The following is a 25,945-nucleotide window of genomic DNA, read 5'->3' on the forward strand; positions in this document are numbered from 1 at the left end:
CAAGAACTTAAAAGTTGAAAGATGTGACTATTTTCGTATCATACTTCAGAGCATGAAATGCCTTTATATACAAACTTTCCCAAACTTACTTTCCAGCTTAAGGTTCATGCTTTAGTTTTGATCCAAGAAAACCAGATGCTTTCGTGAGGATGGCTTCCTCATTTGAAGGCCATGAAAATCACAAATTTTCTGTTTTGCTTTAAATTGAGAGAAAACACTGGGACATTTTGTTTGGGGAGGGGTGTAAGAATGTTGAAGAAGGAATAGCTTCCTCAATGATCATTTACATTCTTGGCCTTCACCATATAACGTGTAGTTGGGCTTATAGTACAAATTCTCAGTAAAACAATTTTAGATATTTACCCCTTCCTAAAAAGGGCTTTGCAAAGTAAATACAACACCTAATTATATGGAAGATTTAAGTCCTACACAAAACAGTTACTGGTTTTTTAATGATAAGATTCAATATAGATTAGGGAACATGTGATAATCACTGTGATTATAAGAATGCTTTACATACCTCTGACCTGAGCCTTATGCATTTGCCACAGTTGAAAGGAGGAAAATGAAGAAAAAGAGGCTTAACTGCATTCTTAGCTAGGCAAGGAGGTGCTTTTTATCCACATAACCTTTCAATTCAAATGCCTTGTGTGCACGGTTTTGTTCAGCTATAGTAAAAATATGTAATAGTAAATATATCTATTAGTAAAAATATGTAAACTGTAACAAGAAGGAAACTTTGTGATTCTGGTAAGCCAGATGCATAAGATGTTATATAACCAACTGGTTTCCAGCCTTCAAATCAGACATTAGTCAAGGAAATAATAATAACCTTAGCCAATGGGAAAAACATCAAGCCAGATTTCTCCCAGCTGTGCTTCTCCCATCTGCAGCCTTCAGTAACTTCAGTGGAAGTTTAGTGTGCTTAGGGAGAAAGATGGCCAGAAGAATCAAAATTATTAAACCGAAAAGGTCAATCTTCAAATTAAGTCTGGGACCACGATCGTCTCCAGAGTAAGGTTTATCCTGTCCAATGTCCTAGTGCTACCAGCAACATGGCCGACCAGCCTCAGCTCAGTGGGGCTGATATCACACGTTGCCCTGCCAAAGGGGTGAGTAAAGGGAAAACCGTTCTGGCTTCTGAAATGTACAAACCAAACTATTAGTGTTTCCTTAGCATTCCTTTTAAATTTCCAGCTCAAGCTTATGGTGACTGCAAGAGATGGGAAAAATCCTCAGAGGAGACAGGCCCTTGGATTCAACTCCACATAAACAGAGGGCCAAGGTATTTCAACAAAACTGTTACTCACAAAAAGTTGACTTTGTCTTTGAAGTTCTTGTGTGTTCCATACTTAAAGTCAGACACCTTCATTCATCCAACTGTAGTATAGGGACTTCAGTAACATACAATCCTTTAATTTTTTTTCCAGATTAAAAAAAAAAGGGGCCTTTTATAAGATCCTTTTCTGTTATAAAATCATCACCTAATATGTTTTCAAGGATGTGCCAAGTACATAATCTGAGCTACCTCCACTTTTCAGGCTTAACTGGCCTGATGTAACTTTTTTCAATGACCACAGATTTTTTTAGAAAGTTAATAATCCTTCCCCCACCCCCCACAAAAAGCTAATAATGCTTTAGATCAGTTTCTATTAAATAGAATGGACCACATGAAGTTCCTATTAATGCATTAAATGAAAAGTTATCTAACATCTCCCTGTAGGACTTAAGCAAAACCTGTTAATTTCTCCCTTGTTTTCTTCCCAGTCATTTAGATCCACGTAGATAAAAATGGTATTAGTTAAAACATCAATGAAAATACTGACGTAATTTCTCAATATCCCAGATATTACTAAAGAGTAATAATCCCACTTGCACTGAGATCTCTGGTGCTCGTTAGCACGTTAGCAGCTCCAAGTCTCAAGGTTACGGTTAGACACAACCAAACCAAGCCTGCTCAGTGGCGTCTACTCCAGAACTTCTCCAGCCAGCACGAACACATCACTCCTTTCTCATGTAACTCCTAATGCCAAATAAAGTTTGGGACATGCGCACCTGTTTTGGGGTCTCTTTTTCCCTCTTAACACCGTGATTAGCCTATAGCAACGTCAGTAAAAGATTTTTGGAATGAACAAATGATGAAATGCATGGCTGCATATCAGAGGTTGTATACGTTGTACTGGTAAATTGTGAAATAAAACATCCTGTCTTCTGTAGTAACTGTTGCATTTGAGTTCATGGAGAATGCCATTTATTCTGCACCTTTAAATATGCTAAGTTAGGAAAACACATCTTGAGTAGAACAAGAAACATCTTTATGAAATGTGAGAGATCTAAAAAGCAAGTAGATTTGAACAAACACAAAATGTAATGCACATTATGAAGATACTGCTTTATTGTCCTTGTCTCCATTCAGAATCTTTCCATCATGACCCAGTGGGATTTAGTTCCTGGATGTTTACTTTTATTTAGCATTTAATAAAAATCTTTCTTCACTGGTAAATCAGCATGTAAAGAGAATAGGTTCTTAAAAACACTTTGATGTTGAGAAAGACTCTTAGATACTCAAAGTGTTCAGACAGATAGTACCAGATTATACTAGAACTCTTGGCAAGTAAATCTCATGGACACAGGAGTTTGGTGCTATGATTCTGGTCAGAGTAAACCAAAGATGGTCCAGGATATGACCGGAGTGATCACAGGGGGATTTTTGGCCACAAAAAGACAAATAAATAAATTAGGCTACAAATTCTTTATAACTCTTAACAATTCAGATTTCATTTGTAAATTCTTCATTGTTACAAAAATTGATGATTGGAAATTATTTTAAGATACTGCATGTAGTAACAGACTGCTGAGATGATGGATGTTAACAATCCTGAGCATTTATAAAGTGGACTGTCTAATATTATATATGCATATCTCCATGACATGTTATAACACATGATCATTTATGAGGGAGAAAGCATCAAAATAAAATCACTTGTATACAAATGCTCCCTGAATTCAAAGTGCCAGAAACTTCTGCCTCAAGGAGAACTCATTTTCCTATTTTTCAGCCAGTCATTTTTGAAAGACCTCAATTAAAAATCCAAATTTTGGTCAGAAAAATGTGACTGACTACACCTGAAAGTGGAAAATGCAAGGTGAAAAATATTCTTCTTTCTCTGCTGGTGTAAGTTGCCAGTAAGTTAGCTGTATGTCATTCACGAGCTGATATTATTTGGATTGGCTTAACTTATATCATCCACGAAGACCAACTGCACTGTACTTCAGCCAGTGTTTGGCAATGCTGAAGAGCAGACGCTGCAGAGAGGTCTGCTAGATTATCTGGGCCAAACTGTGGCAAGGATACACATACTACTATTTGTAAAACACTCGGGGAGAGTAACTAATTACATTTTGCTGTTTTTGCTTTCATATTCCTCCTTTCTGGGTTGTGGACTTCTTCCATCCATCAATAAACTTGGGGCATCTTCCTTGATTGAAGGTGAGTCTGGAGCAACTGTTCTTTGGGTAAAGGCTGGCAGGGTAAGAGAAAAGAGAAAAAGAAACCCGGATGAATACAATCCCTGGCTTGACAAAGCTGTAAGTAATCATTGCATTTGATTACTAGTTTTCTATAAGCTTTACATGGACTACCAAATCTTCAATTGAGGAATAAAATAATTTACTATATTTAAAAAAAAACCACATATTCATGTCATATATTTGTTTTGGATTTGAAGAGTGAGGGTAGAAGGTGGGTGTTGATCAGTATATAGTGACATTAAAGCGCACGATTTTAGAAGAAGAAACCTGAAGGGCTTCCTTTTTATAGAAACTTCTGTTTTACACAAAAGCAAATTGAGACTAGATATGGAATCTAGGTTTACTCTTTTTCTACCACCTCTTGCCTCTCTTCTGAGCTCCAGATGCCTATATCCAGATGTATCAGTCAGTCCTCCCACTTCATTTCTTCATCTCTGAGGCCTGCCTAGCCCTTGCTCTTCTTCATCTTAGAAAATGACATACTCATCCACCCAATTTCTGAAACCTTGGTTCCTTCCTTCCCGTGGCCTGCCTGCTGGACCCGTCCCATTTAAGGGTAAGTTCTGAGGAGTCTGCCTTCCATTTCGCCTGAGTCCTTCTGCTTCACATCATCTCTGTTATTAATACCATCATCCCAGCCCAAGCCACCATTTACTCTCCTATTTTCATCTTGCCCCATTTTCCACACGCCGGAATTGTCTTTCTAAAATGTTCATCAGATTATGTCACTCTGCTGCATTATCCCTTCCCTCCCCACCCGCAATGGCCTCCCAGCGAAATTAGAATAAAATTCAAACATCTGATGGTGGCTGAAAAGACTGCCATGGGACCTCATCTCCTATCATGCTCTCTGCCAATCACTCTCTCCCTCACTCATTCTCCTCCCTCTTTTCCTCCTTCTGGGGTCTTTCCAGTTCTGCCCCTGGATTAGCAAAATGCTTCCCACCCAATTTTAACTCAGCTGATTCTTCTTGCCATTCAGGTTTCAGCTCAGTTATAACCTCCCATTCACTAATATAAAGTCCTGGTCCAGGTACGTTCTATCATTTCACCTTTAACACATATTAAGTACACTAACTTTTCTTTTTAGAGCAGTATGATCTGAGGTTAAGGAAATGAAAAATAAAGTTCTTTTTTATTAACTTTCATTGATTTGCTTTTCTAAGAATCTCAAGTTAAATTAATATGTAAGATTCACTTTCAACTCCTAAAGTAACCCCATGAAAAACCACAGTCCTTTCTTTCTGGGATTATTTATTTAAATAAACATTATTTACAACAATGCTAGAATTATAGAAAAGTTGCAATTTGCATTTACATTTAAAATTGAGTTTATAGATACCAACTCCATGAACATTTCACATGTGAATCTCAAAGAACTGGAGACTTTGAGAAGTCTTCAGTTTGCTCCAGACTTCACTCCAGTCCAGTCTGGGCCCTGGGAGTGAAAACCCTGTCCTGAAGTTGTGTCCTTTAGCCTACAAGGAGCTATACATGAAGACCAGTGGTCAGTCACTACTTATAAAAAAGTAAAAATGACAGTTTCCAAAGCTGGCATTATGAGTCTCCCTTACTAAGCCCCCACTGCCTACAGGCTACAGGTAATGGAATCCAAGCCTTCTAAAAGAGTGTCCTGAATCACGGCCATGGTTTCCAGCCAGCCAGGATAAATTTGGTAGTAATCATGGCTCTAAATAATGGATTTCTGTGTTCCGATTTCCAATGGTCATATAAACTTACAATTTATACATTTCTCCCCTTCTTCCTGGCAGGGAAGCATCTACCTTTTCTTGAATTGACCTGAACTACACAAAGCTGACATAAATTACTACTGAAAACAAACTTTCATTAAGGCTGGGTCATTTCAGAGACCACAAATTATGCAGTATTTTCCCATTTCCTTTGTTTTTTCCGTGGTCAGTGATTCTGCGCTTTCGGTCACAGTTTTGACGGGGCACTGAAGTCAGCAGGATGAGTGCCTTAGCATCTTCAGCACAGACAAAAGAGCCTCATCCAGGGCAAATCCCAACCAGAGTCAGAAGGAGCCTGTTCCGTGGGCTCAGAAACTCGCGCCAACCTCAGCACCTCAGTTACCCTCCTTGTCTCCACACAGGTCTCAGCTGCTCTACCCCCCACGCCCACCCCCAGCATTCATGCTGCATTCAGAAGTTAACAAGAAAATCCAGCACAGCTAGTCAGACATAAAAGCTGGAGCTTTCTTAGTAGCATTTTATTTTTATAAGATTCCTTTTTAGCCAGAGCGTCCACACATACACATATCAAAGAGCACCAAAGGACTACACAGAAAGACTGCGGTCTCTTGCCGCATCCCTCCCAACCCCGCACACCTGCTCCCTGGAGTCAACCACAATCATCTCTTTCAGCTTTATTTTCCGTATTTACTTCAATTTTTGAAAGAAAAAGAAGCTTATATTGCTATTTTCTGAGTTATCATTTTTAGACGTAGCCACACCCATCCACTTCCCTTTACCCCATCCTCCCTATACAGTTATGTCTGGACTTCCAGTTATGTCAATAGTGCGTATTTATATTGACTGTAAATATGGCTCATACAAACCTAATAGGACTACTCTGACAATGTTTCTTTTCATTTTTTTCCCCTGGAGTTATTAATTGACCTGTGTTTTTATTTATTTATTATTTTTTATTTACTCTTTCTCCATAACCATCCTCAATTGTTTCTAATAGCTCAGTTAGACTTGTCATGTGCCTCCTAGTAGTTTTTCTAAGTGCTCAAATGAATCTAATAATCTATCCAACTTTTTAAAAAATTTATTTCCTAAAGCTTTTCCTGGTGGAATCTTGTGTTTCTTCTTTCCCTATGACAGAACTGAAGAATATAAATGTCTAGATTAAAAACACCCCAGAGCAAATAGGTAGAAGACCCATGGGGAGGCATACCATCACAAAACTCAACGGAGGTTAAAGAGACAATGCTAAAAGTTGCTGGGCCAGGGATGCAGGGGGATAGCAATGGTGAAAATGATCATGTCAGAGGAATGGGAGTCAAATGAAAAAGACAGAAGGTTTTTCAATAGCAACACTAGATTTTGGAAGACAATTGTGTGATGACTTCAGAAGGAAAGTCTTTTTTAACCCAGAATTTATAGCCAGCCAAAGTCTCAGTCAGGTGTGAATGGAAGAAACCCATTCTCAGAAATATGAAAATGAAAATATTTACCTCCTTTTCTTGGATGTGCTCCTGCAAAAGAACTGAAACCAGCAGAGGAAGGCCTGGGGTGACCAAAGAAACATGGCCATCCATCCATACAGGAGGAAGGGAAAGAAAAAAATCTCAGGGCGAGAGCTGGGCAATAGCCATTTATTGGGTGGGCTGTGTCATCTGCCCACTTCTGACCTTTGTTCTGTTTTCTTTCTTCTCTCTATCCAGGACTCTCACTAATCATGGTCTATCCTTCCTATATTGGTTTTTCTGAATATCTTATCTCTTCTATTGCCCTTTTTCCATATCTTCTGCTTTCTTTGAGGTTTCTTAACTTTGTTGTTTTCCACCTTTCTAGTTTATCATATTTAAAATTTCCGAGATCTCTTAACTCGTGCTCCTTTTTCATAGTATCTTGCTTTTTAGTGGCTGCATGATTTCCTCATATCTTTGAGGGCATTAATGATATTTTTAAGGTGTCTTCTGTTCCTGTATTATCAACTTACTGCAGGCTCCATTTTTCTCCTTGTTGATCTTGACAAATCTCCTTTTTAATTTTGTAGTGTCAAGAAAATTTTCAGGACAGGACAATTTCTATAATTAAGCTGAAACTGTGTGTACCACAAAAATGGAGACGTATTCAGGGTGATCATAATTCAATTCCAAAAGCCATCATGAAAAACATACAGAAAATTCAAAGTTCATCAGAAAAGTAAATTAGAATAAATATTATTTCCAGAAATGTTTATTAAATCACCTAAAATAAGTAACAATAGGTACCTATGATTAAACTTTTTAGTGTCCTTCAAAACATGGAGGAGGTAGGTTTGGGAGGAAAATCATAAAACTTCTTAAAAAGAAGAATAGCAAAATATATGGTTATGTATAAATAATCAATAAATTAATAAAGAGGTTTACTTTTTAATCTAAGTTTTTCAGTCAGATTATATAATATAGACTAATAAAGTATTTTCTCATCCAAATAATGTTCTCAATGATATTTTTTCTTATTCTTACTTAATTTTCTGTGTCAGTATATTTATATAGAAGCCTATAGCAGCCTGTGAGCATTACATCGTAGGAAATGACCAGTGTTAGTCATGAAATGCTACTGAGTGAAAAGCCAAATACAGTTTCTTTTACTGCCGGTCATAATATTAAATAAAATTCTAAAAATTTTGATGTTTTCCCCTTAATGTCTTCAAACCACTTTCTTATAGGAACCTTTCTAAGGAGCCTTCTGCAAGTTTTAAAGGCAAAATTAAACACCAGAACAGAGACCTCTGTGCTCGCGCCCTGGTGCTGTTTTTCTCCAAGCTCTGAGACGTCTGAAGGATGGACTCCATGTTGTTTTTGGTGCTCCGTCCCCACCCTCCTCCTCGTCCATGTTTTCATACATCAGACAGACCTGAGGACGTTTTTCCATTGCTTAATATGAAAAGTAAAAATTCTGTATAACTACATATATATCATATTCTGAGGTACCAGAACCAACCTGAGATATGATCCAAATTGAAGGGTGACTGCCAGATTAGAATAGCAGAGGGCTTATGAAAATATATAAAATCACTCGGCAAAATGGTTAGGACAGGAAAGGGAAAATGCTTAGCTGCTGGAATAAAATAATCATGATATAATGGAAGCCAAGCCATTTGTCAGAAGCTGATAAATATTTATTCAATGAATCCATGAATATAAATCAGAAAAAATGAGTTATTATTTTCTATTTGACCTACTTCTTTGTGGCTAATTTTGATATTTTATTTTATAGAAACCTAGCTTTTTAAAATGACAGATTTGTCCAACTGAATGTACAAACTCTATATCCATGGAAAACTGAAGCGCTAAATGATGATATAAATAAGAATCTATTAACATTTGAATCCCAAATGACTTGGATAAAAGTGGACTTGAAATAAAAAAATTCATATACTCATTCATCTTACATTAACTGAACATTTACTATGTGCCAAGTTCCACATAGGATGCTGAGGAAACAGTGGTGTATAAACATCACTCGTATCATGGAGTTCACTCTTGGGTGAAGAGAAGAATCAGTAAATAAAATGTCACTTGAATAGCAAATAATTCCATAATTATTCCAAGAAAGTTTTCAGAGGAATCTGTAATGGATTGTGAGCACTCATAACAGCAACCATACTTAAAACCGTGAGTTCTGAAGGTTTTTTAACGACACTGCATCCAAGGTGAAGTATAAGTGGTGGGAGAAGGTATTCTGGCTCAACAGACTCACACTTTGCTGATGCTATAACCTTTTATTAATATTTACAGTGTGTTATTCACAGAGTGAAACCTACACAATAATAGTTTTCATATCCTTATTCTTTGTACAAAATTAGATATCTCTGAATAGCTTTTCTACATTTTGAAGACTTGGATTTTATTACAATACAATCTAACTTCCTTACTCACTCATCTACAGTTACTAGCAATCTCCATGCCAAAAAAATTACTTAATTAAGATTTGGTGATTCAGTTTTAAGGTTTGTGAGAAGTGTAAAGTCTAAAAGGAAGGGATTCCATATATTTTTAGTAAGTCGGTTAATATTATAAATGTACTTGGGCATTGTTTGTATGATTCATAATGAAAATTTTTTCAAAATTACAACATGAATATTACTATCATGTTCTGGTCTTTCATTTTAATCTTTCCATGAACTGAATTTTCTTAAATCCAATCTAAAAGCTAGTACTGGGCATCATTACTTACAGTTCAAGTGGGAAAATCGTGGACTAGACAGGAAGCGACTGTGATCCTGCCAACAAGATGACTGATCTAACCCATGAGCATGGGAGCTTTCGGCAAAGTTTCTGTCATCCTGAAAAAAGAGGGCATGGGCATTTCAGTTCAAATCATCACAATATGTAAGGCTCAGGATTCAGTTAAATGTACTGAAAATAAAATTGAACCTCACGATACAAGCTAATACCATAATGTAATATTATAATCTATGTAAAGAGAGAGAGAAGGAAATCACCTAAAGCCATAACAGTATGACAGATTTCTTTCCAGACTTTTTTTTCCCCTGTGGATAAGATTTGTAAATTTTACTGTAAAACTCTGCGTTCTTCATTTATTTACATTTAATACTATAAATGGGCTTCCTTGGTGACTCAGTGGTAAAGAATCTGCCTGTCAATGCAGGAGACAAGGGTTTGACCTCTGGGTCAGGCAGATTCCCTGGAGAAGGAAATGGCAACCCACTCCAGAATTCTTGGCTGGGAAATCCCATGGACAGAGGAGCCTGGTAGGCTACAGTCCATGGGGTCACAAAAGAGCCAGACATGACTTAGCAACTAAACAACAACAACACTAATATAAAGTTTTAGAAAATCATTATATTTAGCTTATGTTGCTTTTACCTTTAGCTTAAGTTACTCATATGCGGGGCTACCCTGATGGCTCAGATGGTACAGAATTTGCCTGCAATGCAGGAGACTTAGGTATGATCCCTGGGTCAGGAAGATCTCCTTAAGAAGGAAATGGCAACCCACTCCAGTATTCCTGTCTGGAGCATTCCATGGACAGAGGACCATGGCGGGCTACAGTCCATGGGTTTGCAAAGAGTTGAATACGACTGAGTGACTAACGCTTTCACTTGTTTTTCCTCCACTCATAAACTATCTAGTGAATATACTATGCTTTACTCAGGTTATTACTTTTCTGGGCATTTAGGGGGTTTCCAATGTTTTACTACTATAAAAAACACTGTGAAAAATATCTTTAAATATATAAACTTTCCCATGTTTAGCAATATTCCTTATGACAAATTCTTGGATGGAAATACTGTGTCAGTAAAAACAATTCAATGATTTTAAATGCATTTACCTAGACTGCTTTCCATGATTATAAATATTCTTACTCATTCAACAATATTTAATATATAAACAAAAATGAATCCTTGTGGATTGTATGAAATTGTCCTTTTCCTCAAATCTTAGCTGAAAAAAGGGAATTACACCTTTGAATAATTTTACTAACTAAATGGGTTAGAAAATAGATGCTTTAATATACCTTCTATTGATATATAGTAAAAATTGCATTTTTCCCTCTTAAATGTTTTCTAATTATTTACTATACTTCATTTTTCTTCCTCATACTCATTCATTCATTCAACAATTACTTATTTGGCACCTACTATGTGCTGGTCAAAGAGCAAATATAAAACATCAATGTAAATGATCCTGAAAGCTTCAGGAAGGCAGAAGAGAAAAACATTAAACAAACTATACAAAACACAATGCAGTTAAAAACTCTGGTAAGAACTATAAGAAGAAGAGTAAATAATAGGAAGAACTACATTTAGATTTGAGGTCCAGAGAAGTTACCTCTGGAGATGATATTGAAGGCGATACTTGAGTGCTGAGTACCAATCAGTGAATCAGCCAGATGAAAACTCATAGGTGGAGGATGGAAAAGGTAGGAGGTGAGAGGTCCCAGCGAGGTGGTGAGAAAGCGGTGTTCTAGACTCATGTGCAGGCGCTGAGGTAAGAAAGAGCTCGGTGTGTGTGAAGAACTGAGGGGAAGCCCACGGCTAGGGCACCCTGAGCCCGGGGAGCGACTGCAGTGAGGTTCTGAGGTGGGATTTGGCTTGCGGATTTTTTTCCTTAGGTACGATCAGAAGGTAATCAACAGTTTTGAGGAGAGCAATGATATGTGTTGATGTGTATTTCTCAAAGGTTATTCTGGCCTCTGGGGAAAACAGGCCGGAGCAGCACAAACACAGAAGTGGAAGAGCAATTAAAAGACAGGAACTGAGGATGACTGTGGGGTCAAGGGAGACGAAGGGATCGAGAATGGCGCCAAATGTCCTGGATGAAACAACTGCAGGCAGTCCATGGGGTCACGAAGAGTCGGACGTGGCGGAGGGACTGACCTCAACTGAGGTGGCCCAGTTTCCTCAAAACTCACATATAGTAAGGCCTCGTGTAGCATGACTATCTGATGAATTAGCTGTTGTTCTCTGCACCAAGTTGGAGAAGGAAATGGCAACCCACTCTAGTATTCTTGCCTGGAGAATCCCATGGACAGAGGAGCATGGTGGGCTATAGTCCATGGGGTTGCAAAGAGTTGGACACACAACTGAAGCGACTTAGCACACACACACACACACACACTAAGTACCAAGTTTATATTTTATTTCTTTGTCACATTTATAAGTATGAAATCCAAAAGAAATGTTAAAAGACTAAATGTGTGTATATATATATGCATGCATGGACTTCCCTGGTGGCTCAGCTGGTAAAGAATCTGCCTGCAATGCAGGAGACCCCAGTTTGACTCTTGGGTCGGGAAGATCCCCTGGAGAAGGGATAGGCTACCCACCCCAGTATTCTTGGGCTTCCCTGGTAGCTCAGCTGGTAAAGAATCTGCCTGTAATGCAGAAGACCTGGGTTTGATCCCTGGGTTGGGAAGATCCCCTGGAGAAGCTACCTACCCCAGTATTCTGGTCTGGAGAATTCCATGGACTGTATAGTCCATGCAGCTGCAAAAGAGTCAGACACGATTGAGCAACTTTCACTTCACACATGCATGCATACACACACACACATTTATAAAAATCCATTTATTCTGAGTGGAAACCATGAGCTTAATCCTAAAATGACTTAAGATCATCAGTTTGCATGTACCAAAAGGGAGTTCAGTTTCATTTAAGATGAAAGCCAGAGGTTTTAAGCAAGTGATAGACAGTTTTCATTAATTATGAGAATTTCATAAGAAACTGGAAGTCACTCATTATAGGTCTACTGGAAAGCAAAGGCTATATTGTTGACCCTTGAATGACACAGGGGTTAGGGGTACTGACCCTCTGTTCAGTCAAAAATCCTTATATAACTTGTAGCTGGCGCTCTGTATCCGTAGTTTGCATCTATGGATTCAATCAACTGCAGATTGTGTAGTACTGCAGTATTTACTATTGACAAAAAATCTGCATATAAGTGGACATACGCAGTTCAAACCTATGTTGTTCAAGGGTCAACTGTATTACACTTCCTCATTTTCTACATATGAAAATAGACATATGAGTTGTTGAATAAGTAAAAAAATTTAAGGAAAAGGGATAACAGCCCTAAATTGTATGTATATATTAACACAGTGTCAAAATATATGAAGCAATACTGGTAGAATTATAAGGAAAAAGTAGGCAAATCTATAATTATACTTATTGGGCTTCCCCTGTGGCTCAGCAGTAAAGAATCTGCTTGCAGTGCAGGAGATGCAAGGGACATGGGTTCAATTCCTGGGCTGGGAAGACCCCTTGGAGAAGGAAACGGTAACCCACTTCAGTATTCTTGCCTGGAAAATCCCATGGATGGAGAAGCCTGGGGGGCTTCAGTCCATGGGGTCGCTGAGTCAACACAATTGAGTATAAGCACACACATAATTACAGTTGGATATTTCGACATTCCTCTCTCAGTAACTCATTTAACTCAATAATTCTCATAAAACATTTAGATAAAGAATTGAGTTGAACAACATGACTGGCCAACTAGACCTAATTGGTATTTATAGAATACTCTACCCCAAAACAGCTGATTACAAGTATTTTTTAAAGTGTACATCCAACATTCTCCAAAATACACTATATGCTTGGTGGCAAAACAAATCTCAATAAATTTAAGATGACTGAAATTATACAAAGGATGCTGTCTGACCACAGGGAGTGACGGGAGAAATCAACAACAGATGGATATCTGAAAATTCTTAAATATTTAGAAATTAAAGAACATACTTCTAAGTAACTCATGAGTAGAGATCAAAAGAAAAATCTTTTAAAAAATTTTACTTGTATGAAAATAAAAGCATAAATTATCAGAGCTTGTGAGGAGGCATTAAAAGGGTATTTGGAGGAATATGTATAACATTAAAATGTATATATTACAAAAGAAGTCTCAAATTGATAGTCCAAGTTTCTACTTTAAGAAACTAGAAAATGAACAGCAAATTAAGCTTAAATTAAGTAAAAGGAGGGAAATAATAAAGAGCAAAGGTCAATTCAATAGAAAGCAGAAAAACAGTGAAAAAATTAAACCCATACTGGGTAGTTGTTTTTTCTTTTTAAAGAGTGATAAAAATCTAAAAATCTCTTCAGGGACTGATTAGGAAAAAAAGAGGGAAGATATAAATTGCCAATATGTAGAATGAAAGGAGGATATACTATTATGCCTATAGACATTAAGAAGGTATGAGGAAATATGAACAACTCTGCCAATAAATTAGACAACTTAGATAAAAATGGGTATAAATAAACAGTCTTAAAATGTGTCATCCAGTACTTCTAGGCATCTAGATTAGGTTAATACATTCAAGATATGGACAAAGATTTTTATACCAAGATATTAATCAATTGATTATAATAGAAAAAAGCTGAAAATAACCTTAAATTTTCAACAACATGAGATTAGAAAATAAAGTATGGCATAACCATAATGACAATAATGATGATCATAGAGAAAATTCATATATATATGTATATATATAAAATGTTAAATGAAAAAAAGAGGAAATAAAATTGTCAACAAATAATGATTTCAATGTAAAAAGACATTTATAAGTAAGAACTGGGAAACATACACCTTTAAATTAGGTAAACAGGTCTTTAAAAATATTTGCTAGATTATTTTCTTTTCAATTTTTTTCTGCATTTTCCAAATTGTGCCATATTTTTAACTGTCATATGCCAAGAAGCTGGTTGCACCATTAAAAATATAAGAGGTTCTTTTTCTGTAAACAGAAAAGATATAACCTATGCTTTGATGCCAGTTGGTTTTGTTTCAGAAATTTAAAACCCTACCTTGGCAAGAATGAATAGGGTTTGACGACCCTTGTGGACTTCCTCCTTCCTCTGGGAGGCACACTCTGAGGCTGTCATTACACCATCTGGTTCATTGAGCAAGATGCCCAGATCTACACCTCCGCTCCTGTCCTTTCTCACTGTCTTTCTCAGTCCAGGCATCAGTGGGCAAATATGAGTGTGTCTGCTTTCCCTTGAATTTTCCTTTCTCTTATTGGCCCATAATCATCTAAGCATTTTTAGTGGGAAACCTTTTATTATGCTTTTCTTTCACATTTTACATAGAAAGCATGATTGAGTGCAGATTTCCAGCGCTGACTGAAAACATGTCTCTCCTTTCTATCTGTGCGTCTTCCAACTCCCCGAGGCCTTTAGGATTTCACATCTGAGCATAATAGTCACATCCATGGTTCTGGCTCGACTTGCCCCATGTCAGCTCATTCTAAAGTAGCTGTTGGCATACAGTTGGGACTCAGTGAAGAGCTGACCCTTGAACAACACATGTTTGAACTGCGTGTGTCCACTTACACACAGATAAGGTTGCCAGAATCCCCAGGGTTACCTAGAAATAAATAATGAAATGATCCCTGGAAGAACACCCTAAAAGAAAAATATTTCACGATCCTTTTGAACAAATCAACATGTCAGAATATGAAAACAATATCTTCAAATTCTCCAATTATATAGTGATATTTAATTTGTGGACTTTCTGTGCAAGTAAAGTTTACATGGTCACCATAAGATGGCTATTTCTAATTTCAACCTTTTTTCAATTAAATACTTAAATATTAAAAAGGAAGTATTGGTTAAGAGGGAAGATTCTTTGCAAGCTTTTGTTTTTTGCCAACTCTTACATCCTTAGCACAGGGACCTATTTTTATTACTGTCTTAAGTCTCAACAAGCTATTTAGCCATAATTCTCTGAAAAAATTCCACTGGGTGAAGGAACTTGCAATTTCTAATATTTTCCCTGGGTTTCATCCACTTCTCTTTCATAACACACATTGTAATTGGTTTCTTAAAAGTTGTTCCAAACCGACTAAATCTTTTTGCTAAACTGATCTCTAATGATTAATATTTAATGATGCCCACCAAGTATTTTTCTCATAGAAATATTGTTAAGTTCAAAGTTTATAAGACAAATGCTGTATTTAATTTTTTAAAAAAATTTAATTTATACAACTCTTCCCCTAGAGAAAAGGAAAGGACACTTATGTGTTTCTGAATCTGTGGCAGAAATGCTTTCCTGAATCTGTCTCTAGCCTAACAATGCACTGTTGCTGTTTGCTCCCCACTCTTAATTCCCAATTCTCCATTAGTGCTTCAAAAAGCTTCACCTCTTCCTCAGTAAACTTTATTCCTATTTGAAAGTTCTAACTAGACAGTTTACTTAAAAGTTAGCCTTGCATAACTCAATCTGCGTGGCTGCCATTATATCGCTTTTAACTTCCATGAGGGTGGGGCTTTGATCACCTCTTTCTGTATTTCCACCTACCCATCCTAATCTTCATAGTTCAGAACAGTGTCATATGCAATAAGGAACTCAATAATGATCATATTCTTGAAAGTTTGCTCTCTGGAAGTTGGAAGTAGGAGACTGTCACTCTCCCATTCTCAGTTTCTTCATGTAAGAAAATGACAGAGCTGGGCAAGATCATCTCCTAAGACTTCTCAGCACTGACACTTTGAAATTCTAACCTACCCAAGCAGAGCCACTGAACAATCAGAACATCTAACTACGCAAACCATCTTTTCCAAAATTATATCATAAGACAATAAACACGAAGCCACATTCAGCCACAGAGGAACAGACTCATGAAAAAATACTGTGTTGGATCAGGCCATTTGATAAATTTACCTATATTCAATTGCTATTTTATGGAATAAAAATTTAATAATCTTAGTGACTCACTAAAAAAAAAGAAAGGATTATACTCAGTTTTTGGTGTGTGTGTGTGTTTTTTGTTAACCCATTTCAGACTTGGCTCTACATGATTTTAATCCATTTTCAAAAAACCAAATATATTCACAGTGGGTAAAAATTTGCCATAAACAAAGATACTCAAAAAAATGTGTCACTGACTTAAGAAACAAAGGTAGATATACAAAGATATTTTATAATGATGGTTCCTAGAATCAATGTTTATTCCCTTAAAGTGACTATTTAAAGGAAACAAGGATTGTTTAGATAAATATGTTATAGTATATTTATTACAAACTAACAAGATAATTAACTGGCATTATCACTCACCTAGACCCAGATATCCTGGAATGAGAAGTCAAGTGGGCCTTAGGAAGCATCACTGCAAACAAAGCTAGTGGAGGTGATCGAATTCCAGTTGAGCTCTTTCAAATCCTAAAAGAAGATGCTGTGAAAGTGCTGCACTCAATATGCCAGCAAATTTGGAAAACTCAGCAGTGGCCACAGGACTGGAAAAGGTCAGTTTTCATTCCAATCCCAAAGAAAGGCAATGCCAAAGAATGCTCAAAATACTGCACAATTGCACTCATCTCACACGCTAGTAAATAATGCTCAAGATTCTCCAAGTCAGGCTTCAGCAATACATGAATCGTGAACTTCCAGATGTTCAAGTTGGTTTTAGAAAAGGCAGAGGAACCAGAGATCAAATTGCCAACATCCACTGGATAATCGAAAAAGCAAGAGAGTTCCAGAAAAATATCTATTTCTGCTTTATTGACAATGCCAAAGCCTTTGACTCTGTGGATCACATTAAACTGTGGAAAATTCTGAGAGATGGGAATACCAGACCACCTGACCTGCCTCTTGAGAAACCTGTATGCAGGTCAGGAAGCAACAGTTAGAACTGGACATGGACCAACAGACTGGTTCCAAAGAGGAAAAGGAGTATCTCAAGTCTATATATTGCCACTCTGTTTATTTAACTTATATATAGAGTACATCCTGAGAAACGCTGGGCTGGATGAAGCACAAGCTAGAATCAAGATTGCCAGGAGAAATATCAATAACTCAGACATGCAGATGACACCACCCTTGTGGCAGAAAGTGAAGAAGAACTAAAGAACTACTTGATGAAAGTGAAAGAGGAGAGTGAAAAAGTTGACTTAAAGCTCAACATTCAGAAAACTAAGATCATGGCATCTGGTCCCATCATTTTATGGCAAATAGATGGGGAAATAGTGGAAACAGTGGTTGACTTTATTTTGGGGGGCTCCAAAATCACTGCAGATGGTGACTGCAGCCATGAAGTTAAAAGACGCTTACTCCTTGGAAGGAGAGTTATGACCAAAGTAGACAGCATATTAAAAAGCAGAGACATTACTTTGCCAACAAAGGTCCATCTAGTCAAGCCTATGGTTTTTCCAGTAGTCATGTATGGAAGTGAGAGTCAGACTATAAAGAAAGCTGAGCGCCAAAGAATCGGTGCTTTTGAACTGTGGTGTTGGAGAAGACTCTTGAGAGTCCCTTGGACTGCACAGAGATCCAACCAGTCCATCCTAAAGGAGAGCAGTCCTGGGTGTTCACTGGAAGGACTGATGTTGAAGCTGAAACTCCAGTACTTTGGCTACCTCATGCAAAGAGTTGACTCATTTGAAAAGACCATGATACTGGGAAATATTGAAGGCAGGAGGAGAAGCGGATGACAGAGGATGAGATGGTTGGATGGCATCACCAACTCAATGGTCATGAGTTTGGGTAAGCTCCAGGAGTTGGTGATGGACAGGGAGGCCTGGCGTGCTGCAGTCAATGGGGTCGCAAAGATTTGGACACCACTGAGCAACTGAACTGAACTGATGTAACTAATATATTTAGAATTTTGAATTCAATATGACCAACAATGGTATCTTTACAGTTAAATTTCTTCATAATCTTTCCTTTCTTAGTGCTCTAATTGAGCAAATCATTGGGAACAGTGAAGAAAGCATGTGGTTTGTCAGGGGGATTGGGTTTGGTAGGGTTAAAAAAAATTAAAGACTCTAATGAATGCAGACTTCCAGAGAATAGCATGGAGAGATAAGAAGTCTTTCTTAACTGAACAACACAAGGAAATAGAGGAAAACAGTACGATGGGAAAGATTAGAGATCTCATAAAAAAATCTGGAGGTATCAGGGGAACGTTTCATGAAAGGATGGGCACAATAAAGGACAGAAACAGTAAGGACCTAAGGGAAGCAGAAGAGTTTAAGAAGTGGCAAGAATACATAGAAGAACTATACAAAACAGGTATTAATGAACAGGATAATGATGATGGTATGGTCCATCATCTAGGGCCAAACAAAAGTGGGCTTTAGGAAGCATTACTACAAACAAGGCTACCACAGGTGATGGAATTCTAGCTGAGTTATTTAAAATCCTAAAATATGATGCTGTGAAAGTGCTGCACTCAATATGTCAGCAAATTTGGAAAACTCAGTAGTGAAAAGGTCCAATATTCATTCCAGTCCCAAAGAAAGGCAGTGCCAGAGAATGTTCAAACTACTGGACAACTGTGTTCATTTCACATGCTAGCAAGGTCCCACTCATAATACTTCAAGCTAGGCTTCAGCAGTATTGAGCTGAGAAATTCCAGATGCACAAGCTGGGTTTAGAAAAGGTAGGGGAACCAGATATCAAACTGCCAGCATTCATTGGATCACAGAGAAAGTAAGGGAATTCCAGGAAAACCATCTACTTCTGCTTTGTTGACTATGCCTAAATCTTTGTGTGAACCACAACAAACTATGGAAGTGAACCACAACAAACTATGGAAAATTCTTAGAGATGGGCATACCAGACCACCTTACCTGTATCCTGAGAAACCTGTATGTGGGTGAAGAAGCAACAGTTAGAACCGGACATGGAACAATGGACTAGTTTAAAATTCGGTTCAGTTCAGTTGCTGAAGTAGATATTTTTCTGGAACTCTGCTTTCTTGATGATCCAATGGATGTTGGCAATTTGATCTCTGGTTCCTCTGCCTTTTCTAAATCCAGCTTGAACATCTGAAAGTTCAGTGTTCACATATTGTTGAAGCCTGGCTTGGAGAATTTTGAGCATTACTTTGCTAACATGTGAGATGAGTGCAGTTGTGTGGTAGTTTGAGCATTCTTTGGCATTGCCTTTCTTTGGGATTGGAATGAAAACTGACCTTTTCCGGTCCTGTGGCCACTGCTGAGTTTTCCAAATTTGCTGGCATACTAAGTGCAGCACTTTCACAGCATCAGCTTTTAGGATTTGAAAGAGCTCAACTGGAATTCCATCACCTCCACTAGCTTTGATTGTAGTGATGCTTCTTAAGGCCCACTTGACTTCTCATTCCAGGATGTCTGGCTCTAGGTGAGTGATCACACCATCATGATTATCTGTGTCATGAAGATCTTTTTTGTATAGCTCCTCTGTGTATTCTTGCCACCTCTTCATATCTTCTGCTTCTGTTAGGTCTATAACATTTCTGTCCTTTATTGTACCCATCTTTGCATGAAATGTTCTCTTGGTATCTCTAATTTTCTTGCGATCTCTAGTTTTTCCCATTCTATTGATTTCCTCTATTGCTTTGCACTGATCACTGAGTAAGGCTTTCTTATCTCTCCTGGCCATTCTTTGGAACTCTGCATTCAAATGGGCATATCTTTCCTTTTCTCCTTTGCCTTTTGCTTCTCTTCTTTTCACAGCTATTTGAAAGGCCTCCTCAGACAACCATTTTGCCTTTCTTTTTCTCACTGCCTCTTATACAATATCATGATATCATACAATATCACTCCATCCATAGTTCTTCAGGCACTCTATCAGATAATCCCTTGAATCTATTTGTCACTTCCAGTGTATAATCCTAAAGGATTTTATTTAAGTCATACTTGAATGGTCTAGTGGTGTTCCCCACTTTCTTCAATTTAAGTCTGAATTTGGTAATAAGGAGTTCATGATCCAAGCCATAGTCAGCTCCCGGTCTTGATTTTGCTGACTGTACAGAGCTTCTCCATCTTTGGCTGCAAAGAATATAATCAATCTGATTTCAGTGTTGACCCTCTGGTGATGTCCATGTGTAGAGTCTTCTCTTATGTTGGTGGAAGAGGGTGTTTGCTGTGACCAGTGCGTTCTCTTGGCAAAACCACGTTAGCCTTTGCCCTGCTTCATTCTGTACTCCAAGTCCAAATTTGCTCGTTACTCTAGGTATTTAAATTTAGGGAAAATTAGTTTAAAATTAGGAAAGGAGTATGTCAAGGCTGTATATTGTCACCCTGCTTATTAACTTAGATGCAGAGTAAATCATGCGACATGCCGGGCTGAATGAATTATAAGCTGGAATCAAGATTGCTGGAAGAAATATCAACAACCTCAGATATGCAGATGACACCACACTTATGGCAGAAGATGAAGAGGAACTAAAGAGCTTTTTGATGAAAGTGAAAGAGGAGAGTGGAAAAGCTGGCTTAAAACTCAACATTCAAAAAACTAAGATCATGGCATCTGGTCCCATCAGTTCATGGCAAATAGAAGGAGAAAAAGTGGAATCAGTGACAGACTTTATTTTTCTGGGCTCCAAAATCACTGTGGATGGTGACTGCAGCCATGAAATTAAAAGATGCCTGCTCCTTGGAAGGAAAGCTATGACCACCCTAGACAGTGTATTAAAAAGCAGAGACATTACTTTGCCAACAAAGGTCCATATAGTCAAAGTTATGGTTTTTCCAATAGCCATGTATGGATGTGAGAGTTGAACCATAAAGAAAGCTGAGCGCTGAAGAATTGATGCTTTCAAACTGTGGTGTTGGAGAAGACTTTTGAGAGTCCCCTGGACAGCAAGGAGTTCAAGGCAGTCAACTGAGGAAATCAGTCCTGAATATTCATTGGAAGAACTGATGCTGAAGCTCCAATACTTTGTCCACCTGATTGGAAGAACTGACTCATTGGAAAAGACACTGATGTTGGGAAAAATTGAGGGCAGGAGGAGAAGGGGTGACAGAGGATGAAATGGTTAGATAGCATCACCAACTCAATCGATGTGAATTTGATCAAACTTTGAGAGATAGTGAAGGACAGGGAATCCTGGTGTGATGCAGTCCAGTTTGGGGTTGCAAAGTATCAGACATGTCTTAGTGACTGCAAAACAACAACAAAAAATATCCTCATACAAGTACCCATTTTGACTCCTAAATAATCACTTTTGCTCCTTTGCTATTTTCAGGTTTTATAGCAAAAAAAATCTCAACTTATTTGACAACCTTTTGTTTAACTTTTAAAATGGCAAGATGCAATCAACTAGTTAAATATTATGGCTGGAAAGTTAATCTTAATCATTTCAAAAGAACAAAAATTGCTTCAGAGTTCAGCATGATTCAATTGCCTATGAGGTTTCAGATGTGTCATCTAACAATTACTGGAAAAATAACAATGAAATCTGTTAGAATTCCGTAAAAGGCTGAAGTTAGGGGAAAAAAGTTTAATCATCAAATTACCATGCATTGTGTATTCTGGAGTCAAAGATAAGGCAGACAGTGTCTGCCCTCAAAAGTCATATAATCCATAGAATAGCATTTCCCAAATTTCAGTATTTACCTTTAGCTATATTTACTATTTCTTTTATGGTAACTTAAAGATTAGACTTGCACCTCAAATCATCATTCCGAACCGTCTCCCCCCGGCCCCATCCCTGTGGCACCTGCAATGTGGGAGACCCAGGTTCGATCCCTGGGTAGGAAGATCCCCTGGAGGAGGGCGTGGCAGCCCACTCCAGTATTCTTGCCTGGAGAATCCTTTGGATGGAGGAGCCTGGCGGGTACTGTCCACGGGGTTGCAAAGAGTCAGACAAGCATGAGAGACTTCCCTTTCTTTCCTCCCAGGAGAGGTTTAAATGGTGGCAAATTGCTTGGGGCTGGCAGAAGCACAGAGCTACATTTACAGAGCAGTTTACACACAGCTTCTTTAAGAAGCATGGAGAGAGGTGGTCATAAATCAGATAATTAGGGTATTATGAGGGCAAAGCTCCCTCAGTTTCCACCGTGATTGCCACTACTATTCCCAAGCAATATCTGTAAAATTACCTAAGTAATACACTGATGATATATTTTAATAGTCATTAAATGAAAATCACCTCCAATTGTGAATTGCACCAGGAGTTATATATTGCATGCTTCAGAAGCTAACAATTGTAGACGATTTAAGATATGGATAGAAATAGCTGACCTTAGAGAGAAAGTGCAAACAGTCATTAATTGCTATGAGCAAAGCATAAACAAACCACAGAGCGATTCAAGCAGAGAGAAACAGCTTCTAGGAGCAGCACACATGTGCTTACACTGAGCAAATATGACAACGGGCTTTGTCAGACTCTGCCTTCATAATCTGTGCTGAAAGCCATCATCATCGCTTCCTTACCCACCTCATCTTATCCTGTAAAACATCTGCTTCTTTAGAGAAGTTGCCTACTAGCTCTTCTAGAAATTGAAATGATTTTGAATGATTTTCTTTTTAGGAGGAGGAAGGATGGGAACAAAACATGCCTTTTGTGATTTCACCAAAAACTCCACTTCTAATTAAATTAAAACCATATATTGAACATGGGTAGAGAGCAAAAAGGGCAGGTAGCAAGTGGGAATATCTTGGACAAAACCATGCTCCTCTGTGAATTCCGATTAGCAATGCTATGTTATTGGCTGACTGTTGAACATTCTCTTCTATTTGAAACAGCGGGGACAGCAAAGAAGTCTGTTGTCTTACAGAAACCCAGTTAGGCCTGACAAAAGGAGCTGTGGAATGCTTCTGTTGTATATACAACGTTGTGTCTGACTCAGCACTGAACTGAAGTCTCCATATATACTTGTAGATCAGGCTCCGTCCAGTTAACTTAGGAAGCTCCATACAACATTACATTATGCTCTCAGCAATTGTTGACACTGGTCCTGCTGAAAATCTTGATGGGTTTCTAGAAACCTGATCCTTTTGAGCCTGGTGATGGCCATTGGAGTAAACAGTGGCGATGAGTCTCCTGGATTGAAAGGGAATCTGACTTGCACACTTTCTACTCTACCTCCTCTCCCCCACCAGCAGCAGTGCAGTCGTATTGGATGTCTCGCTGCCTTCTGACATCAGCGAAAACATGAGCAAAGCCAGCTGCCAACACGGTTCTGCTGTTCCAACAGCTATTTGTCTGTCAACAGTAATACAGTCAGGGTTCTATGACTGTAATGCTAACAGTGGTTCTTTTCCAAACAGATGAGGATAAAACACTTCTGTGTACCTTGTCATCACGAGCCTCTTTTCAAAAGACTTTAGAGCATCTTTCTTCTCTGGACTTCCACTGCTGTTTATTGGGATCAATTTAAAGAAAAACTTTTTTGGCTATGCTGGGCCTTAAGGCAGCCCCCTGGCTTTCTCTAGTTGCGGTGTAGAGTGGGGCCCCGGCTTTAGAGTGTGTGGGTTCAGTAGTTGTGGTGTGAGGGCCTATCTCCCTTGTGGCTTGTGGGATCTTAGTTCCCCCACCAGGGATCGAAACTGTATCCCCTGCATTGGAAGGTGGATTCTTAACTACTGGCTCATCAGGGAAGTCCCGTAATGGGGTCATCTTTACAGCGTTTATCTCTTTCTCCTTTGTACTACAGTTATCTGAATTCCCAAGGATTGGTAATAACTTTTCTTATTAAAACGCCACCATTCTCTCCACCTTCCAGCACTGCATCTTGTGCACAGTGGAAACTCAATATATGTTTGCTCACTGTTGTATTCAGAAACAACAGACTGAAGATCTTACCTTAAGAACAGAAGCTCTCAAAGGCAGAGATCTTTGTTTTGTTCACTGATGTGATTCCCATGCACCTAGAAAGTTCCTGGCACATGACTGAAACTCAACAAATATTTGTTGAATGAATGGATAGCATTAGGACTTTATAAAGAGCTTGCACAGTATGTATTTGACTGATAAATGAAGAGAAGAGAATATTCTACATAACATGTAGAGGAAGTAAGCATAGCTTGGTAAAAGTCTCCTTTCTCTAGACCAGGAGTTGGCAAAATTTTCCCAAAGAGGCGCTGATGATAAATACACGAGGCGCTGCAGGCCATACAGTTTCTGTTGCAACCACTCAGCTCTGCCATTGAGCATGACAGCTACCATGGACAACACATGAATACGTGAATGAGGCAGTTTTCCAAGGAAACTTTACTTGCAAAAGCAGTCAGCAGGCAAGATTTGGCCCACGGCTGGTGGTCTGCAGAATTGTGCTCTAAAACAACTGTATAGAAATTATCTATAAGGATTTAGATGACAAATAACTATTCTCTTCTTGAAGACCTGCCTTCTGTATGTTTATACGTGTTGCCAACCCCATCTCCAAGAGGTAACGCGCTGCTTTGGCAATATAGTCTGCACAGAGTTTGAGCAAACTCTGGGAGATAGTGAAGGACAGGGAAGCCTGGCATGCTGCAGTCCATGGGTTGCAAAGAGTTGGACATAACTGAGTGACAACAACAACAAATCAGAGGCAGCTTCTCTGATTATCCAGGAAGCAAAGAAATCAACAATTTTTTCACTGCCCATATGAATTTATTTCTTTTGAAGTTGCCCCCTTCATTCTTTTTTTTTTTTTTTTTTAATTTTATTTTGTTAGTTGGAGGCCAATTACTTCACAACATTTCCGTGGGTTTTGTCATACATTGCCCCCTTCATTCTTAATAACTTATTTTTATAAAAAGCATATAAGCAAATGACCATTGGTTATCTATGATTCGCAAAAATGTGCTTTCACATTTTTGTCAATAATGACTACAAAAAATGTGATAGTCTCACGAGTTTTGCATGAGATCACTGCATTATTTCAGGCCAGACATCTGCTACACAGGATAATAATCTACATATTCATCACTGAAATGGATCAACATTTAAAAATGTTTAAGTAGTATTAATGTGGAATAATGTTATCATACAATGTGCTTTGTGGCTCTTTCCTGTATTTGTACTGCCTATTTGCAAAATTTTCAAACTTATTTCTCATTTTGATAAGTGTTGGCCTCACAAAATCAGGCTTGATTTCCTCTTCAGCTGCAAATGTAATTTTAAAGAGAACTCCAATGAGATTACTTGCTGAACATGTTAAACATTCATAGCTTTGCCATATGCTGTTATAGAAATTGCACTGATTTATAGCAATTTGGGTGCCACTAGATAGCATTAAATCACCTGATACTGAATCTAACCGTACTGGGAAACAATGTCTTAAATGTTTCATCTGCTTTTAGACCTCTATTGAACTAAGAGGCATATATTGGGTTTCTGTACTTTTGGAGAAAACAGACTTTTATTTATTAAAGATATTGTCCTACATTTGCTGACTTCTAAAAAAAATTAAGGGATAGCAGATCCAAACTTACACTATAATAGCCTGGTGGTCAAGGATATAGGTTCTTGAAGCCAGGCAGATTTAGGTTTTAACTACGATTCAACCACTTAATCGCTCTATA

General features: G+C 38.1%; 1 protein-coding gene across 5 annotated transcripts in view; it reads right to left on the bottom strand.

Moving 5' to 3' along the window:
- Nucleotides 1–3,196: 3,196 nt before the first annotated feature.
- CEP128 (centrosomal protein 128) overlaps nucleotides 3,197–25,945 on the bottom strand; it is a 452,993-nt gene continuing 430,244 nt past the window's right edge. For all 5 annotated transcript variants that reach the window (XM_065941397.1, XM_065941396.1, XM_065941392.1 and 2 more), the window contains 2 exons: nucleotides 9,447–9,555; nucleotides 3,197–3,523 (listed from right to left, as the gene is read on the bottom strand). In XM_065941397.1, the coding sequence (XP_065797469.1) occupies nucleotides 3,396–3,523; nucleotides 9,447–9,555 (237 nt within the window). In that variant the 3' untranslated portion in view covers nucleotides 3,197–3,395. The remainder of the gene's footprint in view (nucleotides 3,524–9,446; nucleotides 9,556–25,945) is intronic.

The sequence above is a fragment of the Muntiacus reevesi genome, chromosome 7, assembly GCF_963930625.1.
Source record: "Muntiacus reevesi chromosome 7, mMunRee1.1, whole genome shotgun sequence".
Classification (NCBI taxonomy): Eukaryota; Metazoa; Chordata; class Mammalia; order Artiodactyla; family Cervidae; genus Muntiacus; species Muntiacus reevesi.